At 38.9% G+C, this 21,058-nt stretch overlaps 1 protein-coding gene across 3 annotated transcripts; it reads left to right on the plus strand.

Annotated features, from left to right (window-relative positions):
• Positions 1-2,089: 2,089 nt before the first annotated feature.
• Positions 2,090-12,634, plus strand: LOC306831404 (poly(A) polymerase type 3-like). 3 transcript variants are annotated; one of them, XM_079355498.1, is made up of 20 exons: positions 2,090-2,251; positions 2,441-2,623; positions 2,854-2,920; positions 3,032-3,113; positions 3,232-3,341; positions 3,433-3,486; positions 3,591-3,702; positions 3,818-3,907; positions 4,925-5,063; positions 5,232-5,304; positions 5,396-5,516; positions 5,713-5,797; positions 6,904-6,957; positions 7,149-7,268; positions 7,508-7,608; positions 7,689-7,933; positions 8,884-9,159; positions 9,292-9,383; positions 12,346-12,378; positions 12,513-12,634. In XM_079355498.1, exons 1-19 carry the CDS (start codon positions 2,244-2,246, stop codon positions 12,356-12,358), a joined length of 2,025 nt encoding a protein of 674 aa, XP_079211624.1. In that variant the 5' UTR covers positions 2,090-2,243; the 3' UTR covers positions 12,359-12,378; positions 12,513-12,634. The 3 variants fall into 3 exon arrangements, with proteins under 3 accessions (XP_079211624.1, XP_079211623.1, XP_079211622.1); XM_079355497.1 differs by lacking the exon at positions 2,090-2,251 and having other exon boundaries at positions 2,461-2,623; positions 12,476-12,634; XM_079355496.1 differs by lacking the exon at positions 2,090-2,251 and having other exon boundaries at positions 2,461-2,623; positions 12,502-12,634.
• Positions 12,635-21,058: the final 8,424 nt, after the last annotated feature.

Genomic DNA, 21,058 nt, shown 5'->3' on the forward strand with positions numbered 1-21,058 from the left:
TGTAAACAGCGTTACAGTAACAAGAAGTTGAACGTTTATTACTTACATCCACCGAAAGAAATCGCCTTTCTTTTAGTTATATTCATGAAAAAAATAAATTGACAATGACTTATAAAACTAGTTTATTTCGATACACTTAATGTAGCTTATGATTTGTGTTTACAAAAAAGTATAGGCCTGTAGGCTTAATAGGCTTTTGTTCATAACAAAGACAACCATTAAAATTGTAAGAACATTTAAAATATTATTTATTTATTCCATAAAAAATACCACAATTTGGATTAAGTGGCTTATTAGATAGCCTAATAACAACAACAACATTAAATATTTGATAGTTGTTTTTTAATGTCATTGTGCGAGAAGGATTTACCAAATTCAAGACCTTAGCTTCCAAATACATGCTCGTAAAGAACAAATCAAATTTGTTCCATTACATTACATGATTTTATAGCCAAGATTTTCACCTTTTAAAATAAACATTTTCAGCATAATTTGAGGGTTCAAATAAAAACACACCCAAATAATGGTTTGTCTTAATTCTAAAATACTTTTATCACTGATGTGAAAAGGTGCCTGAAAAACACTGAATGAGATGTCCAAGGTAATACAAAGGAGGACTAAGACTAGATCATATATAAAATGGTGCTGAGAGGCACAAATGAGTGCAAAGTGTCAGAGTGTGAACAAGGACAATCGCATGACTGGTATGTTTTCTTAACAATCTAGCAATTAAACAAAATATGTTGAAATTACTGAGACTCAGGTATTAAAGACTAAAGCTCTGTTTGGTGTTCAGGATGAGAGCGAAGAGTCCTCTTCTTACAGTAGGTCTACAAGTTCTGAAGTTATATTTTCCTTTATAAGCCTGCCAGCAGCAGTCTTAAAGTAGCTTTATTTGTTTGTGTATTGCAAATATTCAAATGAACGTAACGTAAAGTTAAGTTTATTTGATTTGTTTCAATGTTTTTGAAAATAAAGTGCCTAAGTTGAAGTTGAGATGTTTCTAAACAGAGGATATTTAAGTGTTCCAAGATCAAAACAAAAATCATACAAGGTGAACTTGTTATCACATGAAAATCAAAATGCAACAGCATTATAATTTACATAATAATTTAATGTGCGATGCCATCTAGTATCAGATTTCAGAATTTAACATTAAGATAATATTGCTGCATCATGACAACAAATATTGAAACACATTGTCTTTTAGAAATACAATATTACTGTTTAAGAGACAGCGTATGTCAAAGCAGTATAACCGACAATCAAATAGCTTTGAGTTGTTTCGAAATATTTTCCTCCTCATTGTTGAAGAAATCAATACTTTGTTTCTGAGCAATGATACAAAAAGGCCACAGAGACTCCCTGATGGTGTGTCAGGGGTCTCAAACTCACTAGCACAGAACAAACAGACAAACGCCTTCTGTTGCTGGTCAAGTTGGGGCTCTTCTCAAGCTCCATCGTCTCCATCATCAGGCTGCTGGATGAAGACGGTGATGTTGGGTTGGAGGTGGACATTCAGGAGGGTGTATTTGTTGAAACAGGAAGGACTCCTGCTCTGTGAAATTAAAAAAATTCCATCATTACTCAGATGATGGGATGATGTGTGTGTGTGTGTGTGTGTGTGTGTGTGTTTGTGCATGAGTGTATGTTCATTAGACACAGTGTAAATCGAATTTCCCCTCGTGGGATTAATACACTATATATGAACATGAGAAATTGCACTACTTGTGCTTGATTTTAAGAATGAAATGGACTTATTTCATATCGTGCTACATTTTTGTCTCTTTCTACTACAACAAGATGTCCATATTTCGGATATATTTGGGGGGTAGTTAACGTACAACCTTGAATAGGCTACTGGTAGGCTCTAAATAAAAAAATAGAAACCATAATATTTACATTTGGGGAAAAAAAGACATCGTTAACAATTCTATTAAACCTAGCGTAAGACGTAAGGTTGGGGTGACGTGACATCGACCTCATCGACACACACACACACACACACACACACACACACACCCGCCTGCTATGTCGTCATACTCCATACTCCATTCTGTTCAACATTATGACGTTATAACGTGAGGACGCTCGTTCCACAAACGGACCAGAGTTCACAAAAGAGCTTGTTTGCTGGACTCAGCTCACTTTGCACTGGCCCACTGAGAAGACAAGAAGTCATTTCTGAGTCAACAAAAAAAGCAAAAAAACCCCCAAACACTTAATTTACCTGTTTCGCTACAATGTCTTTGTAAGTACTATGTCGTGTTTTTCTTACTTTTCAAACATTAAAGCTAGACCAGTACAATCAACTCCGAATCTTCTATAATCTGTCAGTCAAGGTTTTTGTAGAGGTTTCTAAGTACAGCTACGTTTTTTTTGTGTGTGTGTAATGACTGTTGCATGACTTGTGCACTAACATGCAAATGTCCCTCTTCAGTAAAACCGAGAAGAAACAGAGTCAAACTCTGTCACCAATACCAGACATGTCCAACTGGTATGGGATAACTCCTCCAATTAGTGAGGCTCTGCCTGAAGAGGCTGACTTGGTCCAGACCAAAAAAATGGTGGATGTGCTGAAATCTTGTGGTATATTTGAGGATGATTTGGAGCTTCAGCACAGGTTTGACACGCATTGCATGACATTTTTCATATCGTAAAAAAACACATCTTCTGGGACTAGGATCCTCAGATTTTTTAGCCACTTATCTGAGTTACTGTGAAGCAAAAAATGGAAAAATATTAAATAATTCATTTGGACAACTATAAGCTAAAAAAACAACAACAGCATGCTTTGTTTAAAAATATGACTATTGCCCATGTTCAAAAAGTCTCTTTATGTTTTAATTACAGAGAGAAAGTTCTGAAGAAACTGGAGTCCCTCTTTAGGAGTTGGCTAACGGAAATGTGTGAAAGTATGGTAAGACATCCTTTTATTTTAATACCTATTTTGTTGTTTAAAAAGTAGCGCAAATTATGTTTCTAAAAACAATGTATCACAAAATTTTAACTACTTTTTGGGGGATTTTAGAACGTACCAGAAGTGGTAACAGCAAAGGTTGGAGGGAAGATTTTTCCATTTGGCTCCTATCATCTGGGAGTTCACTCAAAAGGTACAGTATGTAACAGTTTCTCAGAGCATACTAGGAATAGTAACATTTTACTATATGGGGAAAGTAGTTCTACATATTATTTCAATTTTAACAAAGACTTTGAATTCATTTGAGCCAGATGCCGATATTGACGCCCTCTGTGTGGGTCCTGGATTTCTGGAGAGAGAGCAATTCTTCACTTCTTTCTACGAGAAGCTGAAGGCTGAGAAGGAGGTCAAAGACCTACGGGTATACCATATAAATAATTATGTGCATGCAAGTCACAAGGCAGATCCTTATTTATGCAACAATTTACTGACAGTATTGTTGTTCGCTTTAGGCTGTTGAAAAGGCATTTGTCCCAGTCATCAAACTTTGTTACGAGGGGATTGAGGTAAAAGAAATCACGTGCACATCACATTTTGCAGTATGCCTTAGTTAAAGTTTTGTTAGTTAAATCATTTGTTTGAATGTTTTTGTATTTCTATTATCTCTTAGATGGACTTAGTCTATGCACGGGTGGCACAGAGCAACGTCCCTCAAACTTTAGACCTCCTCAATGACAAGTTTGTGAAGGGCATCGATACACATTGTGTCAGGAGTCTCAATGGTAAGTATTAGATAAAAACCGAGATGCACCACACCCAATATAAAACCATTTATCAATTTGTGGTTAACCATTTTTGCTGTGGCTAACTATGATACTTTTTCTTCTTGTTTGTTAGGCTACAGAGTTACAGAGGAGATCCTTAGAAATGTGCCAAATGTTTTTACTTTCCGGCTGGCTTTGAGAGCCATAAAGCTGTGGGCCAAACGTAAGTTTTACGTACTCATTTAGTTGAGATTCCAATTGTACACGGGTAATTCACTTGAAGGCCAAATGAGCAACAATTACAAGCAATATCCTATGTGGTGACGTACATTATTACAAAGACTTTTTGACATGGATCTTATCTAAAATCCATTTACTATCTAGAACCATACATTTAGTTAAATGTTGTCCAAAGTTTGATACTGATGATTATTTAAAAAAAGAAAGAAAAAAAAGAGTTCTTCAGTCATATTTTCTTTAAAAGCTGTGGCAAAAGAAAGAGCAGCTGCCGTTCATTTCAATTCACAGGTCAGCAAATACTGACGCTGACGTTTTGGTCTTTAACAAGAGGTTGGTCAATACCGTTTATGCACATATCCATGGGTTGTTTTTTTACTGATAACATTCACACAACTGAGTTCACTAATTCATTGAAGTACTCAACTGTCTGTGGAACAAAATAAGACCTTCAGTCTCAGTGTTTTTCCTTGTGATGGAGTTAGTTGTTTAAAATGGAGAAAAGTGACGGTGGGGAGACAGCCTTTATCACTTTTTATGTATATAATTGCCTGTGTTTCAGTTTGTTTTGTCTACAGTATATATGCATTACAGCCTAATTGCTTTTCTACAAGAAGAACAAACAATGCACAGACTTAATTAGCTTTATATCCTTAAAGCTGAAGTTCACCACAAGTGTTTTTGTTAGATTCATCTCATACAATGTTAGAGTTCCATCATGTGTCTATATGTCTTTTCTATAAAACATATTTATATATGTAAGCGGGCTTTGTCAGACCAACCTATGGATGTAACTTGTTTAATGTCTTACATTACGTATGTCATATTTGTATTAATTTACCCCAAACTGAACACCTCTTCTGGAGAAGCAAAGTAGTAGGATGCAGTCGTGACAAAGTTGACAGTGGGTTAAACAAATCAGAGCAGCCCTTTATTTAGAGTAAGGAAACATGGTGAACTGTAGATCTTCAACCTTTATTTTGCTCCTCTTGTCACTCCTCAGGGCGTAACATTTACTCCAACATGCTTGGCTTCCTTGGAGGTGTCTCATGGGCCATACTGGTGGCTAGAATTAGCCAGGTCTATCCTAATGTTTCAGCATCCACCCTGGTGACCAAATTTTTTAAGGTCTACAATATGTGGTAAGTCATCCCATTCCTGGTGTCCCCTTTAAGAGAAAACACACACATGTACTAAAGAACACTCTGTAGAGTGAGGTTGGGTGTTACACTGGCAGATCTGCGTGTGAATCTTTGGCTAAAAATGCAGAGGAGAATCAGATGATGTGAGAATGTTGTCCTCTCTGTCAGGGAGTGGCCAATCCCGATTATGCTGAAGAGAATCGAGAATCAGGGCTTTGAGCATCCTGTGTGGAATCCGAGAGTAAGTCCTCAGGATGTCAATAAGTCTTTGGTCAAATTTACACAAAGACAACAGGTGAGCTAAAACTATTGTCTTTGTATTGCATTTCCAGGTGAATCGAGCTGACCGCTCCCACCTGATGCCCGTCATCACCCCAGCATACCCACAGCAGAACTCCACCTGCAACGTGACTCGCTCCACCTTAACTGTCATAAAGGAGGAGATAAAGAGAGGTATGGATGATTTTCTCCCCCGTTTTCTTTTTTTCTCTCAGGCAAAAACACTCTTTCATATCACAACGTTCCCAGATCTGTTCTTATTTTTGATTAAGATGCCAAACCATGTAAAACTCCTAACTTCTTAAATGCTTCTAGAACCTTGAAAAACACGTACACAGGCTTAAAAAAAGTGTCCCTTCATTATTCACAGGACACATGATCACTGAAGAGATCCATCAGAAGAAAGAAAACTGGTCCAAACTGTTTGAAACTTCAGACTTTTTGGAGCAGTACAAGTATGTATTATTTAGTCCAATATGGAAAATGTGATATTACAGTAAATATGTGAAATACTTTAAATAATATGTGCTGTTTTCTAAAATATGGACTTTCTAGCCTTAATTGTAAATGTTAATTGATTAGATTATGCTTACATATACCTCCAGGAAATTCATATCTGCTACAAATGATATTGTTTAAGCAGTAGATATGATGCTATTTTGTTTTCTCTAAACTGGGGTGAAAACACAATTACATAATGGTCCTGATACCGTTTTGTCAACGATTACTGAAAATGTTGTGTGCCTTACAGGTGTTTTTGAAGGTTCGTTGTGTAATTCATGTGCAATAGCAATCTTTTATTTTTGTGCCATTACTATTGATGTAATGGTTTATTTTGTGGCTGCCTTGAATTTGTACTTTTATCGTCAAACAGTTTTAATGCAGTATGGACTTCTTGTATCTTTGTTGATCTATGATGTTGTTGGGTTTTATTAAACTCCAGTCCTATGTTTGTACAAAACTCTAACCGCTCACCTTCACTGATGTATGAAATGTATTTTTGCACGTTCAAATCAGTGGTTTAAATATGTTCTGTCTGACTTAAACTTGTTGTTCCGGACCTTGTTGTAGCATCTGTAATTATTACATTGTCGTGTTCAAATAAACCTGTTTGGATCTCTTTTGTACTGAGACTGTTTATCAGCTGTTTTTTTTTTAAACAGAATACAACTTGTTAGCTCTCCATAGGATCAGAACAGGCAGTATATGTTTTATAGTATTAATGATGATTAATGATGTAGTTACAAGCATGAGGAAGATGTTTCACTTAGTCGGCACTCTTTACAGCTTCTAATGGTGCTTTTTTAAATGTTGAGATACAAACAAAAACAGATTCACTTGAGCCACGAACAGCATAGGTCAGCAAGGTTTAGTCTTTTAAATTTGTAAGGGAATAATGAAGACAAGTGTCAAGCTCTGTGAAGTCACGTACTTGGCTGCAGTGTGCCTGCTTGGATAATTTATCATACATTCCTTCAATAATCAGTAAAACTAAGTAAAATGAATAAAATAAGTCCAAGCCTTGTGCCGTCTGCAACCATTGTTCTTTTTATTTTTCAAGGCATTACGTTCTGCTGGAACTAACTTCAGCTACAAAGGAGCAGCATCTAGAATGGTGAGTACACAGAGAGGGAAACTGGAGCAAATGTAGACATTTCTGTAGACGATCTCACATCTTTGGGCGAGAGCACTTCTTATTCATGCCTGTGGTAGTCTCTTTGAGGGAGAAAACAGTTTTAATATTTTATTTCCAGCTCCTGTGCTGCTTTTGTCTTTCTGAACATGACGTTTTGTTCACTTCATCAGGGTCGGCCTGTTTGAGTCTAAAATCAGACACCTGGTGGGAAGTCTGGAGAGGAATGAGCTTGTTTCTCTGGCCCACGTTAACCTGCAGTCGTACCCTGGAACCCAAAATAGAGATGGACAGTAAGGATAAATCATTTTATGGATATATTTAATATTGGCCTGAGGCTTCTTTGGGAAATGGTATTTAAGCCAAAATTTGATAATGTTACATGTAAGCCTTTCACTATTTTTACTCATATGCTGCACATCAACTATGAGACTGCAGTAAAATGTATTGACGGTCATCATGGTAATCGAAAGGTAAGGTGTTTATTGGTGTTTTACCTGTCAGCTCATTGGTCTATTTTTATCTGTTTCAGAAGCACCACATGTTGGCTGATTGGACTTGTCTTTGATATGGACGAGTATTTATACAAAAAAGTAGATCTAAGAGCTGAGCTCGAGTCCTTCAAAACTCGTGGTATGTTTATTTTATTTTCAAATTCAGTTAGAAAACAAGCATCGATGTTGTAAATAAACACTGACCTTGTGTCGCTGCAGTCTACAGCCTGGCAGAGAGCTGTGAGATGTCTGAAAAGGGGGTGACCATATCAGGCAAATACATACTGAGGGAAAACCAAAGCTGGAAGCTACCAGATGAGAACAAAAGAGTTCTCAATAAAGCCAAGTCCGCAGTGACACGACAGATTTCTACTGCAGCACCTTGCAGCACATACCAAACGGCCAAGACAGGAAAAGACTCCCCTCAACCTCTGATGTCAGCAAAGAAAACTAAAGCTGACAAGGTATGCCAATCTGTGATTTGTTTATTATTACACGTGGTTTTAAATAATGTGTTTACCTTTTGAAGTGATACACTTATTCTCTGTGACAAGATGCAAATTAAATAGCCAGAGCTGATGTTATTATAGCCATACATAAACATACAGCTTTAGTCATCAGGGTATCCTTTTGTCTTTTTGATCAGTATGAAAACTACATATGTAAAAGACCTAAAAATGTGTGGCCGAGCACTTCACTTCCTATAGAATCTGCACAAAATAAGGAACTGTACACACCTCCAGGAAGTTACATTTCCCAAACAAGGATTAGTCTGGCATGCTAACATGTTACAATCCCGATGCAACATTTTCACACAATATGTTTAAGCATTGATTTAAAAAAAAAAAAAAAAGGATCTTTAGACAGACTTTAACTATGTTTTTCTGCTCCAAGTCCTAATGCTTAGTTATGTTTGTCTTCAATCATAACCGTCAACAACTTTTCGAAGAAATCTGAGATGTCAAATCTTTCATTCTGTCATCAATTTTTTTTTTTTTTTGTGGGATGATTTGTTTCGCTATTTATTGACTGAGAGAAAACACTTCCTGAAGCCCCCACTGAATGTACGGCAATCTCAATGTGGGACATGACATAAGGAGGTAATTGACTGACCAAATATTATTCTGGTATCCTGATAACCTTTAACACCTTTTGTTTAAAGTGGATTCCAACAGTGTAATTGATTATCTTCATTATCTTGTTTATCTTTTCACAAAGTTCAGATTAGCTGTTTCCTTGAGTCCCTTGCTCTTTTTTTCCTAAACTACTCTGATCTATCCAAAAAGCCAACAAGAGTATTACTGTAGAAATGTAACATGCCAAGATCATGTGGTGAGATGTGAATCAAAACTAACTCCGTGAACATGTCCCTCTCATAAAAACACAAGCTGACATTTGTTCTTGTTTGCTGCAGGAATCGGTTTCTATGACAAGCAGCACATGTGTACAACCCTCCGTGGTACCACGGAGCACGAAGAGACCTTTTTGTCCTCAACCAAACACTTCATCTAAGAAGTTAAAAGTCGATGAGCAATCCCAAAGTACCTGTCCTGACTCCTCTCCAGGTGTTGTGCACAAAGAGGCTTTTAGTGCACATGAGGTAGAGGCAAGCCCTGGTCCTTCTCAAAGCACCAAGAGACCTTGCACTTCTGAGCCTGAGTCACCAAGCAAGAAACACAAACCTAACCTGGTAGGTCAAACTGTCTTGCTCAGTTGATCTGTTTATTATGAAAACTCAATTTAACCTCTCAACATGTAATGCAGTAATGTAATGAATTGAGTCCACTGTTTTACAAAGGATGCTTCAATTTGTCCTTCTCAGATGGTCCCTGATGATGAGCTATCTGACCAGCCTCCCAGCGTCTCCAGACCTATTGTAGCTGCAAAACACTCCATCAAATTGAAACTTCTCAGGTACAGCAACGACTCATCAGAGAAACATGTTTCCTTTCTGCTTACATTCTTCACTCTCATGTCTTGTGCCCCATATAAAAGACATCCTCACATACAAAATGAATGGTTTGTTGAATCGACGCCGTTGTTTTAATTTTAAACCACTAGAGGGCAGTGAAGCCTTTCTGCTGAAGCAAACGGATGAGTCCTCAGACACGCTGTGTTCAGACAAGTCAGTTTGTGACAGCAACCCTGATTCAGATGAGAGTTAAGAGAGCATCTTTACTCTCAGTTATCTCTCTATAAATGGTTTTAACACGAAGAAAACAAGTATTGTATCACGCTTGCACTTAATTCATTGATTTGCTCTTCAGATAACGAGGTGCTGATTAATGAATGTATGATTCATTTGTAAGAATAGTCTGTCATGTTGTGTTTAAAAAAAAACAACGTTTTTTTTCCTCTTGTTTTTTGATCATTTTCGTGGAAATGCTTTGAAGTCATCCGCAAACTTTGATTAATTGTAATAAAGGACAGGGAGAAACAAACATCACTCGTTATCTACCATAATTGTTTTTAGGACAATTTTGGATGAAGAGGATAATAACAAGTGGGCTTAAGATTTGAGTACCGCAAAAAAAAAACACTCTCAACCTAGCGCCATTAAACACACAAACTGGATAAAACTGGTGCATTAAAGTGTACAGAACCTGGCTCTGCTTCACACAGTCATTCATCACAAAGTAACAATAACATCCTCTGTAGGAGTTTCATAGCGTCACATGATTTTTAACGAGATTTCCACTTTTTTTTTTTTTTTTGGCTTTTTTTTGGCTTCATTTCTGATACTCGGTAATCCCACAATGCACTTCTTGGCCAGTTCTCAACAATTAATTACATGAAATGGGCACCAGACTTCTTTAATGCACCTGAGCCATCAGTTTTCCCATCCAGTGATAATGTGAAATGGTTTCTGAGTGCTAGAGGGAGAACAGAAGGTGCATAGTTTGGTTGACCACTGCCTGGCCCTATTAAACGGTTAATTTATGATATGACTTGTAATAATTCAAAATATTTAAACAGACATAGTCCTAAAAAAAACTCAAGCTGTGTTTCATCAACACATCACGGTCTTGCTTCTCTCTTTATTGTTTTGTTGTTCAAATGCCAAATGTGTATCATTAGTTGAGGGTTTTGTTCCAGACGAGACACCCAGATACTAGCCATAGGGAGCAGACTCATAACATGGCCTAGTTAAAGGTTTTCTGTTGTTTGCATCCCAATCCGGTCAAAATTTCCCAAGATGAGGCTTGTAAGAGCTTGTATGTTGTTGCTTAGGAACAGTTTTTCATGTGCCCATGGTAGGTGGTCTCTTTATGAATATCATTACATATCTCCATTTAGGGGAGGCAAGACATCTTTATCCCTTGCAGACTGCATTTATCATTATTTTCACTCTAAAATCTTTGAAGAGATGTTTTTGCTCCGTGTCGTTTTAGTTCATTTACTATTTGTTGTATTTTGATGCAAAGTTACAGTTGACTCAGAAGAGAACCTGTATATGGATACAACTATGATTTGCAACTTCAATATAGTTATCTCGAAAGTCCAAAACTCAGTGGAAAAGCAGCACTCCTTTTTTACCAGGGCAGCAAATGCATACTTAAATTTGTGTCTAATTAATCATGGACAACATTAGGACTTCATCCAGAGGTGTATCCACAGGAGGTCCAGTCCAGGGTAAGGGGCTCCCCTGTAGTTGTGGCCCTTTCTTCCTCCCGCCGCGTGCACTCTGTGTGGGGCACAGGCTCAGGGCACGGCCCCCTGTCTTCCTGCTGGGCTTCCATCTGCTGCCGAGGTGGTTAGGTCCCCGGATTGATGGCGAGACAATAAGTTTATGACACGTGTCGCCGTGAGTGACAGAGGGTCCTGTCCCAACTGGGCCTCATGACGACCACGGATCTCACATTTGTAGTCGGCACTATGCCAAGGCTAATGGGAGGAGTGATCCTCCTGCTGTGGGATGGGATTTGTAGTTTACAGCTGGCTGGTAATTCAGGACAAGGAGTGAATGTCTCTGGCTGCTGTCGTAAGACTCTTCGGTGGCACGTCAACAACTTTTACATTATGTTGCTAAATCTGAAGGAACAATAATTTACTGTAACAGCATGTGCAGGTATCCTACCAACCCATTACTTGTGCTTTTTGTATGAGAGACTTCTAAACCAGTCTGAAGTTCCCCTGTTGACCCAGCAGTGCTCCTTTCACACGCCTGTCAACATGCTGTTTCTTTCCACTTCGGTGGGTCCAAGATAAAACAAAATCGCTTCCTTCATATCCCCCTGCTCTCCTCTTCACCCCCAAAAAAGGGAGTGATAAAAGCTGGAGTTTCACATGTAAGAAACTGCAACAATCCTACTGTACCTTCAAAGTGGGAGATGGCACATTGTGAGATGACAGGGTGTTGATATGAAAGTGTTATCTCCTTCCCGGGTGAGATCAGAGGAGGCCCGGTGGATGTGAATGTTATGTTGCTGTGAATGATCTGACCAGTGTGGTGGGGGAGAGGTGTCATGGCCGACAGACTGACTAAGATGTGTGTCAGTTTTTCCTCAAAGGAATTCAGCATGTTACCAGTGGGGAAAAATTGCCTTCAATTGTTTTATCTGTGCTTGACTTTTCTAGTAATCGGATTGTGTTTGAGAATAGAAACTTACAACAATTAAAGTTGGTTTTAAAAGCAAACTTTTTAACATAAAATTGTTATAGAGACTCTTGGTACACAGTAATTAGTTAATAGTTCTTTACACAGCTTTTCTTTTTTAGTATATTTCCATACAGTACATAAGCTGGAAATTGACAGTTTGACGATCATTTACAAGTTACAATTTTTCTTGCTACACATGGGTGTCATTTTGAGGGAGGGGGTTTGATCTGGCACCTAATGAACTTCAATCAACAATCAATGTTTAATCTCTTACAGCGGGCACACCTGATGGACCTCCTGACCAGGCGGGTAAGCAACATCTTCACCCTCCTTCAATTCATTTTGTTTCATTAAAACGTTGTTTCCTCTATGACATTTGCTTATTTCTTTGTTTTTAACTGAAAAGTTCATTTGCAAACCATTTCCCTATAGGAGAGTTACAGGAGAAAGAGGATAGGAAGGATGAGCCCGATTTTCTCCTCCATTTCTCCACTGCAAGTATGCTCTTCAGTGTCTGTGTTGTCTTTGTGTAACTGGCTAAATAAAATTCTCAGCATTGCAAATATACTGTCGTATTGTTTCTGTACTAAATCATAAGAGGAATGTCCTCCTCTCTTGAGGAAATCTGGGCAAATTGTCCTATTAACAGAATGCTTCCAATATATGATTTCTTATCCTGCAGGGTTTACAAAGGGGGTTAAACAGATTTACATTTATGTAAAACCACATTTGTTTTGCTCATATGCAGATTTGATGGATTTTTAATATCAATGTAACACAGCTTTTCAGCTTTTAGTTTTTCATCAGCACAAACGCACTTTTATCCTTGTCCAATACTGCATGTAATCTTCATAACCTTCAGAGACTTCATGAAAGCAACGAAAACACTCAAAAACATTAAAGCTGACATCAGCTGATCAAGGCAAATAAATGCTTTTTCATTTTAATCATTAAGTAAACTTGATTAGTCCCTGGTCTGCAGTCCCAGACCAACCAATGTGAGTCCCAGCCATCCAAAAAGCGCTTCTTACTATGTTGCTGTCTGGCAGCAAGATGGTCCCTGAACAGGGTTTTTGCCAAAGTATTTAGGGAGATGTAAGAAAAATGGGCTGACCTGGATGTCAATCTCTCGATATTGAAGATGAACCAGATTAACTTTGTAATTGGACTTGAACTTGTAAAGTGCTTTTCTAGTCTTCTGCCTACTTTGACAGGTCAGACCTACCCCTTTACACCCATACACACACGGATGGCAGCGGCTATGTAAAGCTACCGAAGTAACTTATCACATTCTTACACATTCATACACCCCTAACAAAGCAGCAGGAGCAACTTGGGGCTAAGTGTGTTGCCTAAGGACACATCGGACATGTGGCTGCAGGAGCTGGGGGTCAAACCCCCGACTTACTAGTTGAGAGATGACAAACTCTTCTAACCGAGCCACAGCTGCCCAGCCAAAGCAATACAGGAAAGCCATGAAGAAAAGAAAGGGAAACACAGAGCGATAACAGTATAGGAGTTTTAACTACATGAAACTAAAATATCAGCTTCTAATTTAGTTGTCGCTGAAGAGGGACTGGTTTTAGCTAATTGTGAAGCTAAAAATAAACATCATCCATAACATGACGTAAACTAATTTTTTAAAAATGCCACTGGGATTAAGGATTTTGTTTTGCCTTTAGGCCTATGACAGATCTTTTCAAGGATTGTTAGAACAATGTTATTGTTTGGTTATGAATAGGAACATTGATCTAACAGGAGTGAGGTGGTAACAGTTTACACTGGATATGTAAAACAAAATACTAGAGCCTCTCATAAAGACTTGAACATCATGTAATGGTATGTCCTCCAGGTCACTGAAGTTGCAAGCAGCCAACTTGGCCACTGTGTTGAAAACATAGGTAGCCTAATAAGCTGTTTCAAAATTAAATCAGTATTTGGAGTCAATGTCAGGCACTCCGAAGTGAAAACATAAAATGTTCTCGCTGAGAGCACAAGCTTTGAACCTGATGAAATGCTCCCAATTTGAAATCATCCGACAGGATGTAAGCGAGGCCTACGGACAGCATAAGCACGACATGGAGAAGCACCTGTTACCGGATGGCACCCTGCCACTGCTCCCTGTCTGCCTGCTGTGGAGGCTCGCTACCCACTGATGAGGAATTAGAAAGTCATTAAGGAACACAAATAGCAGGATGGCACAGTCGCAACCAACTCCAGACTTAATTTGTGTCTTCATTTATAGACTCGTGGGGAAAAAAACAAACTTTTTTTGTGTGCTCATAATGATTATATTTACGTTTCATATTCAGAATCTCTCTTCTTTCATTAAAGCTTGCTTTTGAAATCATTCTCATGAGTGCAAGCAAAGATGTATAAAGTTAAGTTTTTGTTTGTTCTTCAAAGGTCAGCATGTCTCCAACGTTGGTTACAATAGATGCCAATATCAAAGTAATTGCCAGACAGTATCATTTTCATTGGATTGTTAAATTACAACTGCACACAGCTTTCAACTTACCACACACAAAAGGTATACCTGCAGTCTTCCAGCGTGGCTGCAACAGAGTCAGCTACTTAATACTTTGTAGTGTAAACTATTTTAGACTCATGCTGCATTCACGTCCACCTACTCTCTACATATGAGTTCTCTGTATTGGACTATACAGAGAACTCATTGGCACCAAGAAGGACAAACATTTCGGATACTGCTTACTGACTTGCTAGCCGCTGATAATGACATTAGGCACAAATGAAACGTGCAGCAATGCTTGTCAGGGGCTGATAATAATCTCATTTTACACCGAGCATTTAACAAAACAAATCAATACAATAAATAAATGGAAATAATAGCATTTTAATAAATTAATACAATGTTTTTATTAGGACTTCAACTCTTACATTTGTGAACACAGACAATGCTCTCATGCAAATTAGGAAAAAATAAAATTACTCTGTCAAGCATCCTTTACTCTCTCTGAAAGAGCTTTCAGATTTTGGCAAAAATGAACTTTCAAATAAGAACGTTCATTGTGTTTCTGTGTATCCGCTGGTCAAGTTCCTCTCATTCGTCTGTCATGGATCAGAGCAGTCAAAAGTCACGCTCCACTCGCCAAAGCTTTACACCGCAATGCATGTTAAAATATGCCGCACAACAGTTTTCACAATGTATGGGGATATAATGAGTCCACTGTATAGGGTATGATGATGTACACATAAAAATCATGCCCTTTACAGTGCACCATATCATGAGAAGACCTTCTAATTGAGAGACGCCCCCACCTTGCTTGCTTTTATAGAATTACCATTCAAAAAGCCAAAGAGCTAACGTATACTTTGATGTTTTTAAAACGACAAATTTGTGCTATTGATATCGGCTGCTTCGCTTTGGTCCTCTGGAATATGTACTTCTGTATCCCTGGTGCAATCTGTCTGTAGCTCACTGGTCACACTTCTCCTGTATCCTTCTCCTGAGTGCTTGTGGTACCTAATTAAAGGCTTCAAATGAATTTGCAAATTAAGTTTTTCAGTTGTCCCCACAGCTGGTAGGGCTGGCAGCACTGACTGCAGAGGTTCAACAGAAGGGCAACCAGGCCTCTAAATTCCTGTGACAGGTTGGGAACAAATCTCACAAAGTTTACCTTCCCGGGTGGATGGATGTTTTGAACAAGGAAAATACTTTTAGATTGTTCCTGAGAAGGATGCTAGAAAAGAGGAAATGATAACACTTGAGTATGAATATCGAGGTTCCATGAATTTTAGCTAAAACCCTTTTAAAAACTAAAAACTGTGATAGCCAAAAGATTTGGCCACTCCTCGTCCACACTCACAGATACGCTCATGCATAAAAATGAGCTGCTTTTAAGACACTTGTAGGAGTTGGTCCATAGATGTTGAATAAGTGAACAGCTCCACAGGCCTGATGGTGTTCTAGATTAAACATCTAAATGAGTTTTATTTGACTGTAGGCTTTACAGCTGTGAATCATAAAAGGTCTACATATCCCTGTAAAATCACCATGGGGGTTTTCCACACTGGCCCGACAATTTCTCGTGCATTAGAGCAGCTACAGGGTGTCAGATCAAGAGCATAACTGGTTTCTCTACTGTTCACCTCAAATAAAGCTGCTGTTTAATTCACTGATTAATTCTGAGCTGCCCTTTGTTATTTTACTAACACGTTATTTCTACTTTGGGATGTGTTTTTCTTTGTAACACTCTACTATCTCTTGAAGTAATGCATCTCAATTTTAAACTGAACTGATGGATATTCTACCTTTAGAAATGTAAATGAAATGTGAAAGAGATTGATTACAGTGTCGGACCAACAGTGAATTATAAACTAACACGCCATATTCAATTTATCAAGTGTTTTTGCTTCTTTAGCTGATTGTTTGTATTTCATAGCCCACACCTTTGGAGGGTTTGGGTTAACTGTCTCATTAAGCAGGTCAACAGTCACAACAGGCAGCGTTTTTCAGGCAAAAAGTTCGAAGATACCAACTTGTCATATACTAGACACACTGAGTAGACGACTAAACTAGTGAAGTACATAATTGCTACAATGATAAATACTTCTTCCATAATGAGTTTATGGTCAACCAGCAATAGAATCTAACTACTAATGTTCTTCCTTTAGATGTAGAGATAGGGTAAAGTTGCTAGCATTTGCTAATTTTACTTGACAAAGTCTAAACATGTCTTTCTTTAGTGGGTACTAATGTTACCATAACAAAATAAAACTTAAAAAAATCTGCATCCAGGTTCCATATAGAACCGTACAGTGAACAAAAACGGTCAGCGTGTAGGCCAGCTTGGCGCAGAGAAGTTTTGGTAAAGTCTTCGTATATAACTTTTAAACCCTGGCTTTGGACCTCACTATATGTGTTTCAGTAACTGTAATTCACAAGGTCTACTTGTCCAGTAACTTCAGCAGACTGTGTCTGATCACTACATGATAAATGTCTGTTTCACTGAGGCCCTTGAATGAATCAAGTGCATTAGAGCCTGTTTTGGGCTGCGCTGCTTGAGAGGTCAGCACATATGAGAATCTGACAGAAATAAACGTGGCCATAACTCCTATCTTTTACACTGAAACCCTCGAGCCATAATGCATTGTACTTTGAGAGTTAGCCCAAGGCTCACTAGCCATCTGAGTCATTGACACACCAGTGACTCCAACTGCACAGTCAATTACCCATCTACCTTTCATGGGCCAGGAGGAGAAGACAGGGAACGAGTTCATCCATGCATTCACCTATATCAGCTGAGCCTCCACCAGAGGTGACACACATATGCAGAAGGAAGAGACAAGAGGATACTGGGTTAGTTTTTTTTTTCCTTCATGTGGAGAATAAAGGTTAATAACAGTCCTTTCCTGTGTCATATTTGACATGACCAGTCATCGCAGTAATTACAATCATTACACTCCAAAGGATGTCTAGTTATCCCTCTTAAACACAGGCCGCACAAAGGAAATCAATTATTCAATCAGAGCTCTTCCATTCATCCCTGCCTGAGTTCACTTAATTTTGGGCCTGGGTGAATCTGCCGCAAATAAACCCCGCGACCGGAGAAGAAAAGACGAACAGGCCCCTAATTTGTACCCTTTCAGGCGGTCAATCACTTTTCAAAGGAATGCAAGCTTATTCTGACAATCAGGCCGACGTGAATGGGAATGGGTTTCATCTGCTACTTTACATAAGTTATCTAGTGATAAAGAGGGCAGAAGGAGTAGAAGAAGTGAGGCAGGGAAGGGGGGCTTTCAGTAGACAAGTGTAGCCTGTGGCCCCCGCCGCTCTTACTTTCAGCCCTCTCTCTCCCCCCTTTTCACCTCATCTCTCACCCATCCTCCGCTCCTCATCTTGCCTGTGCCCACTAGGATTGGCAGCATGTAATTTAAGAGCATGGGCACAAAGACCAAATGCCAAGCCCATAATGGAAGCTGGATGTGTTCTGATTTAAATGGGCTTCTGTGCACGAGGCCCAGGGCCTGTAATTAAGATCACTGGGACAAAGGAGAGGAGACAGTCTCACAATGCAGTCGGGACCTGGTTGAAGAAGAGGGAGAGAAAATATCAGCTCGTTACACTCAAAAATGTAAAGACAAGTGTTTCTAAATGGACACTTCCACAGTTAGAAAGAAAAAAAGTTAAAGTGAGGAGCACATGCTGACACATTTTGTCTATTTGTTGTTTCTTTCCTGTGATCATCTGATGAATGTTAACTGTGCTCGTAGTGTCATTCATTAAAATTACAACTTGGAAGCCTAGTTGAAATTAGTCTCGGCTAACTTTCAAGGATCCACCGCTGCACATGCATCTCTTTGATTGCTTATGAAGTGCGACACGTTGCAAAGAGCAGCTTAACTTCAGAGAGAATTACTATTACAGTACCGAGCGCTGACTCCATCAGCATTCCTGTAGGGGTATTTGATCAATCTGAATGATGAAAAGACTACGAGAGGCCTTCATATCCGGATGGAGGGCTGAAAGTCTCGTCCTCCACATCCATACAGCCTCCATCACTCTCTCCTGAGCGTTTTTTGTTCCCGAGGACACACTCTAGCTCCTAGTGCTCTGGGTGGTTGTGTGTTCAGACCTTTTTCCGTTTAATTAGATTTGTTAAAACAATTTTTGGAGTGCTTTATTCGGTAAAAGCTCTCAGGGGTTAATATCCGCAGAACACTTCTGTTCGGCTTCTTTTCACCAATGGAGCATAAATTATTTAAATTATTCAGAATTGTGCGACCTTTTATCTCACCCCCTTTGAAGGCAGCAAATTAAAAATGCAAATGGGCTAACTAATTAATATGCAAATGCATTCATTCCCAGTTAACAATTAGCAATTAAACCTGCAGTGTCTAGAAAGAGCACTGGCAAAATTAGCAACTTATTTTTTCATTTGAAAAATAGTCAGTCCGAAAAAAAAAAATTGATTGACAAAATGACTTTTACTGACAACCACCTGCCTCGATATAAACAAAATTAATAGGATGTCATGTAGGAGACACAGAAATATGAGTGGCGTCATGTCACAAACAACAGAAATGTATGTCACTTTGTCATGGTTTGGCTGTGAGTCTTGTATATTTCATAACTCAATCAAAGCTTAATTGAAACATAATGTCTGCCAGGGATTCTCTGTGCACGAGTGAGGGATTTTCTTTTTTTTTAAAGCAGAGGAGACAAAAGCAAGGCAGAAATGAGTTAGCCCATTGCATAACACAAATTAATATTTTGTTTTTATAGCTATGGTCAGATACCCAGAGCAGAAAAAAGACAAGCAGGAAACCATATAACACCCACAGCTGTCAAACAGTTCCTATTCCCTTCAACACGCTCAAATGCAATCTCACACTTAGCGCTATCTGCTATATTACACCTTATGATACCTAATGTTGCAAACTCGACATCAATCATGCATGCCAAGCCCAGACTGTCTCTCCAGTGACTGAATTTAACCACATCCAGATCCTTTGATGCGATAGCGGGAAGGTGCGGGGGCCGGGAGGCGTGAACTACACCTCCTTGTAAAGGTTATCTGTGATACACAGACCCGGGGGCACCTGCCTCATGCAGAGCGCGTGCACGCTGCCGCTATTCAGCCGAGAACATACAAAGTGATGTATGTGTGGAGATCACTGTCAGCTGTGGAGCTATGACAATAGAGGTCAGTCAGTCAGTCAATCTGGGAAACAGGAATAAAGGAGGGGGGGAAACAGAACAAGAAGGTTTTTTTCTGTTCCTTTAACATCATTTTTATTAACATCCACAGCTCATATTCCGATAATCAGTGTCAATGTTCAACTTGATCTCCTGTCAGCCTGCAACTTCTGCCAGAGGGCTCAGCAACACTATAACCACCTTTCAACAAATGCTTGGTGATTGCCGCGCCTTTAAACGTGATTCTTGTGTTTCATTAACTCGCATTAAGTGCCCACGTCCCCTGACACTTGAATGTTATATTGCCAAAGAAGGTTCATATTTTATTTATAACAGTTTAATATTGTTTTTGAATATTTGCAGTGCCTTTAGGCCTGGCTTGCAGTCACATTACACTCTTTAATTTCTCCTCGGAATTGATTTTCTATTGCTAGGAGTGACGTTTGATTAAAAACATTTTCTTGCATAAAAATGTAAACCAACATGAAGTTATTCTCCAGTTATTGTCGCTGTTTGCTACAATATCTGTAGATTACGCTTCTAATTTCATTTGATGCATTGCTTAATTGAATTGTTTCTTGTTTTCTGTTGCACAGTCTGCGAAAGATAGAACCCCGCTCAAAAACATCACACATTACTGACCATTTACGCTGATGACACCCTGCAGCTCTAATGCATTCACTGGTTTTCATATACATACTGGTAATATACTAGCAACTGCATAATTACTGCACGCCACACAAGACACTCCACATGCATCTCTTTATCCCTTCACTCTTGGAATAAATAGAACTAAAACACAAGAAATGCAGCAAAGAGCCTCTTTCAAGTAAATAGGCTGGGGGTGGGGTAGATAATTAATTCTGAGATTAATGTACTGTAGCAGTGGTGTGTTATTAAAACGCTATTTTTAAATTACAGCTCAGAAAGCACCCCCTTGGGATTAAGAGTGTTAGCCACTGATCTCTGCTTAAGTTATGGATGGAAAGCGAAGGAGGGGGGTCTATTTTACATGCACAGGTCCCATCTTATGGCGCATGCTGTGGGTTGACACTGACTGAATCTTTTTGCTGTTTGCTCGCCTCAGTGCCACACTGAAAAGCCTTTAGTGCCTTTATCAATGGAGCTAGAACTTGTGCTTTTCAGTAAGTATTTAGTGTTTGATAGGCAAGGGCCACTGCTGCCGAACAAGTGGCTTTTGATTAATGGATCTTGCTGTGTCTATTGTAAAACACTTGTTTGCAGACCAAGGGAGGGTTGAAAGATTTTGTCGTAATGTGCCAGTTAAAGAGTTCACAACTCAGAGTGAGGTCTTTAAAGCTTACAGGA

This window comes from Symphodus melops (genome assembly GCF_947650265.1).
Source record: "Symphodus melops genome assembly, chromosome: 1".
Lineage (NCBI taxonomy): Eukaryota > Metazoa > Chordata > Actinopteri > Labriformes > Labridae > Symphodus > Symphodus melops.

Coding starts and splice junctions, on each gene's coding strand:
- LOC306831404 (XM_079355498.1), top strand. Junction 2,921..3,031: donor CGGAAATGTGTGAAAGTATG/GTAAGACATCCT, acceptor GGGGGATTTTAG/AACGTACCAGAAGTGGTAAC. Junction 5,064..5,231: donor TTTAAGGTCTACAATATGTG/GTAAGTCATCCC, acceptor CCTCTCTGTCAG/GGAGTGGCCAATCCCGATTA.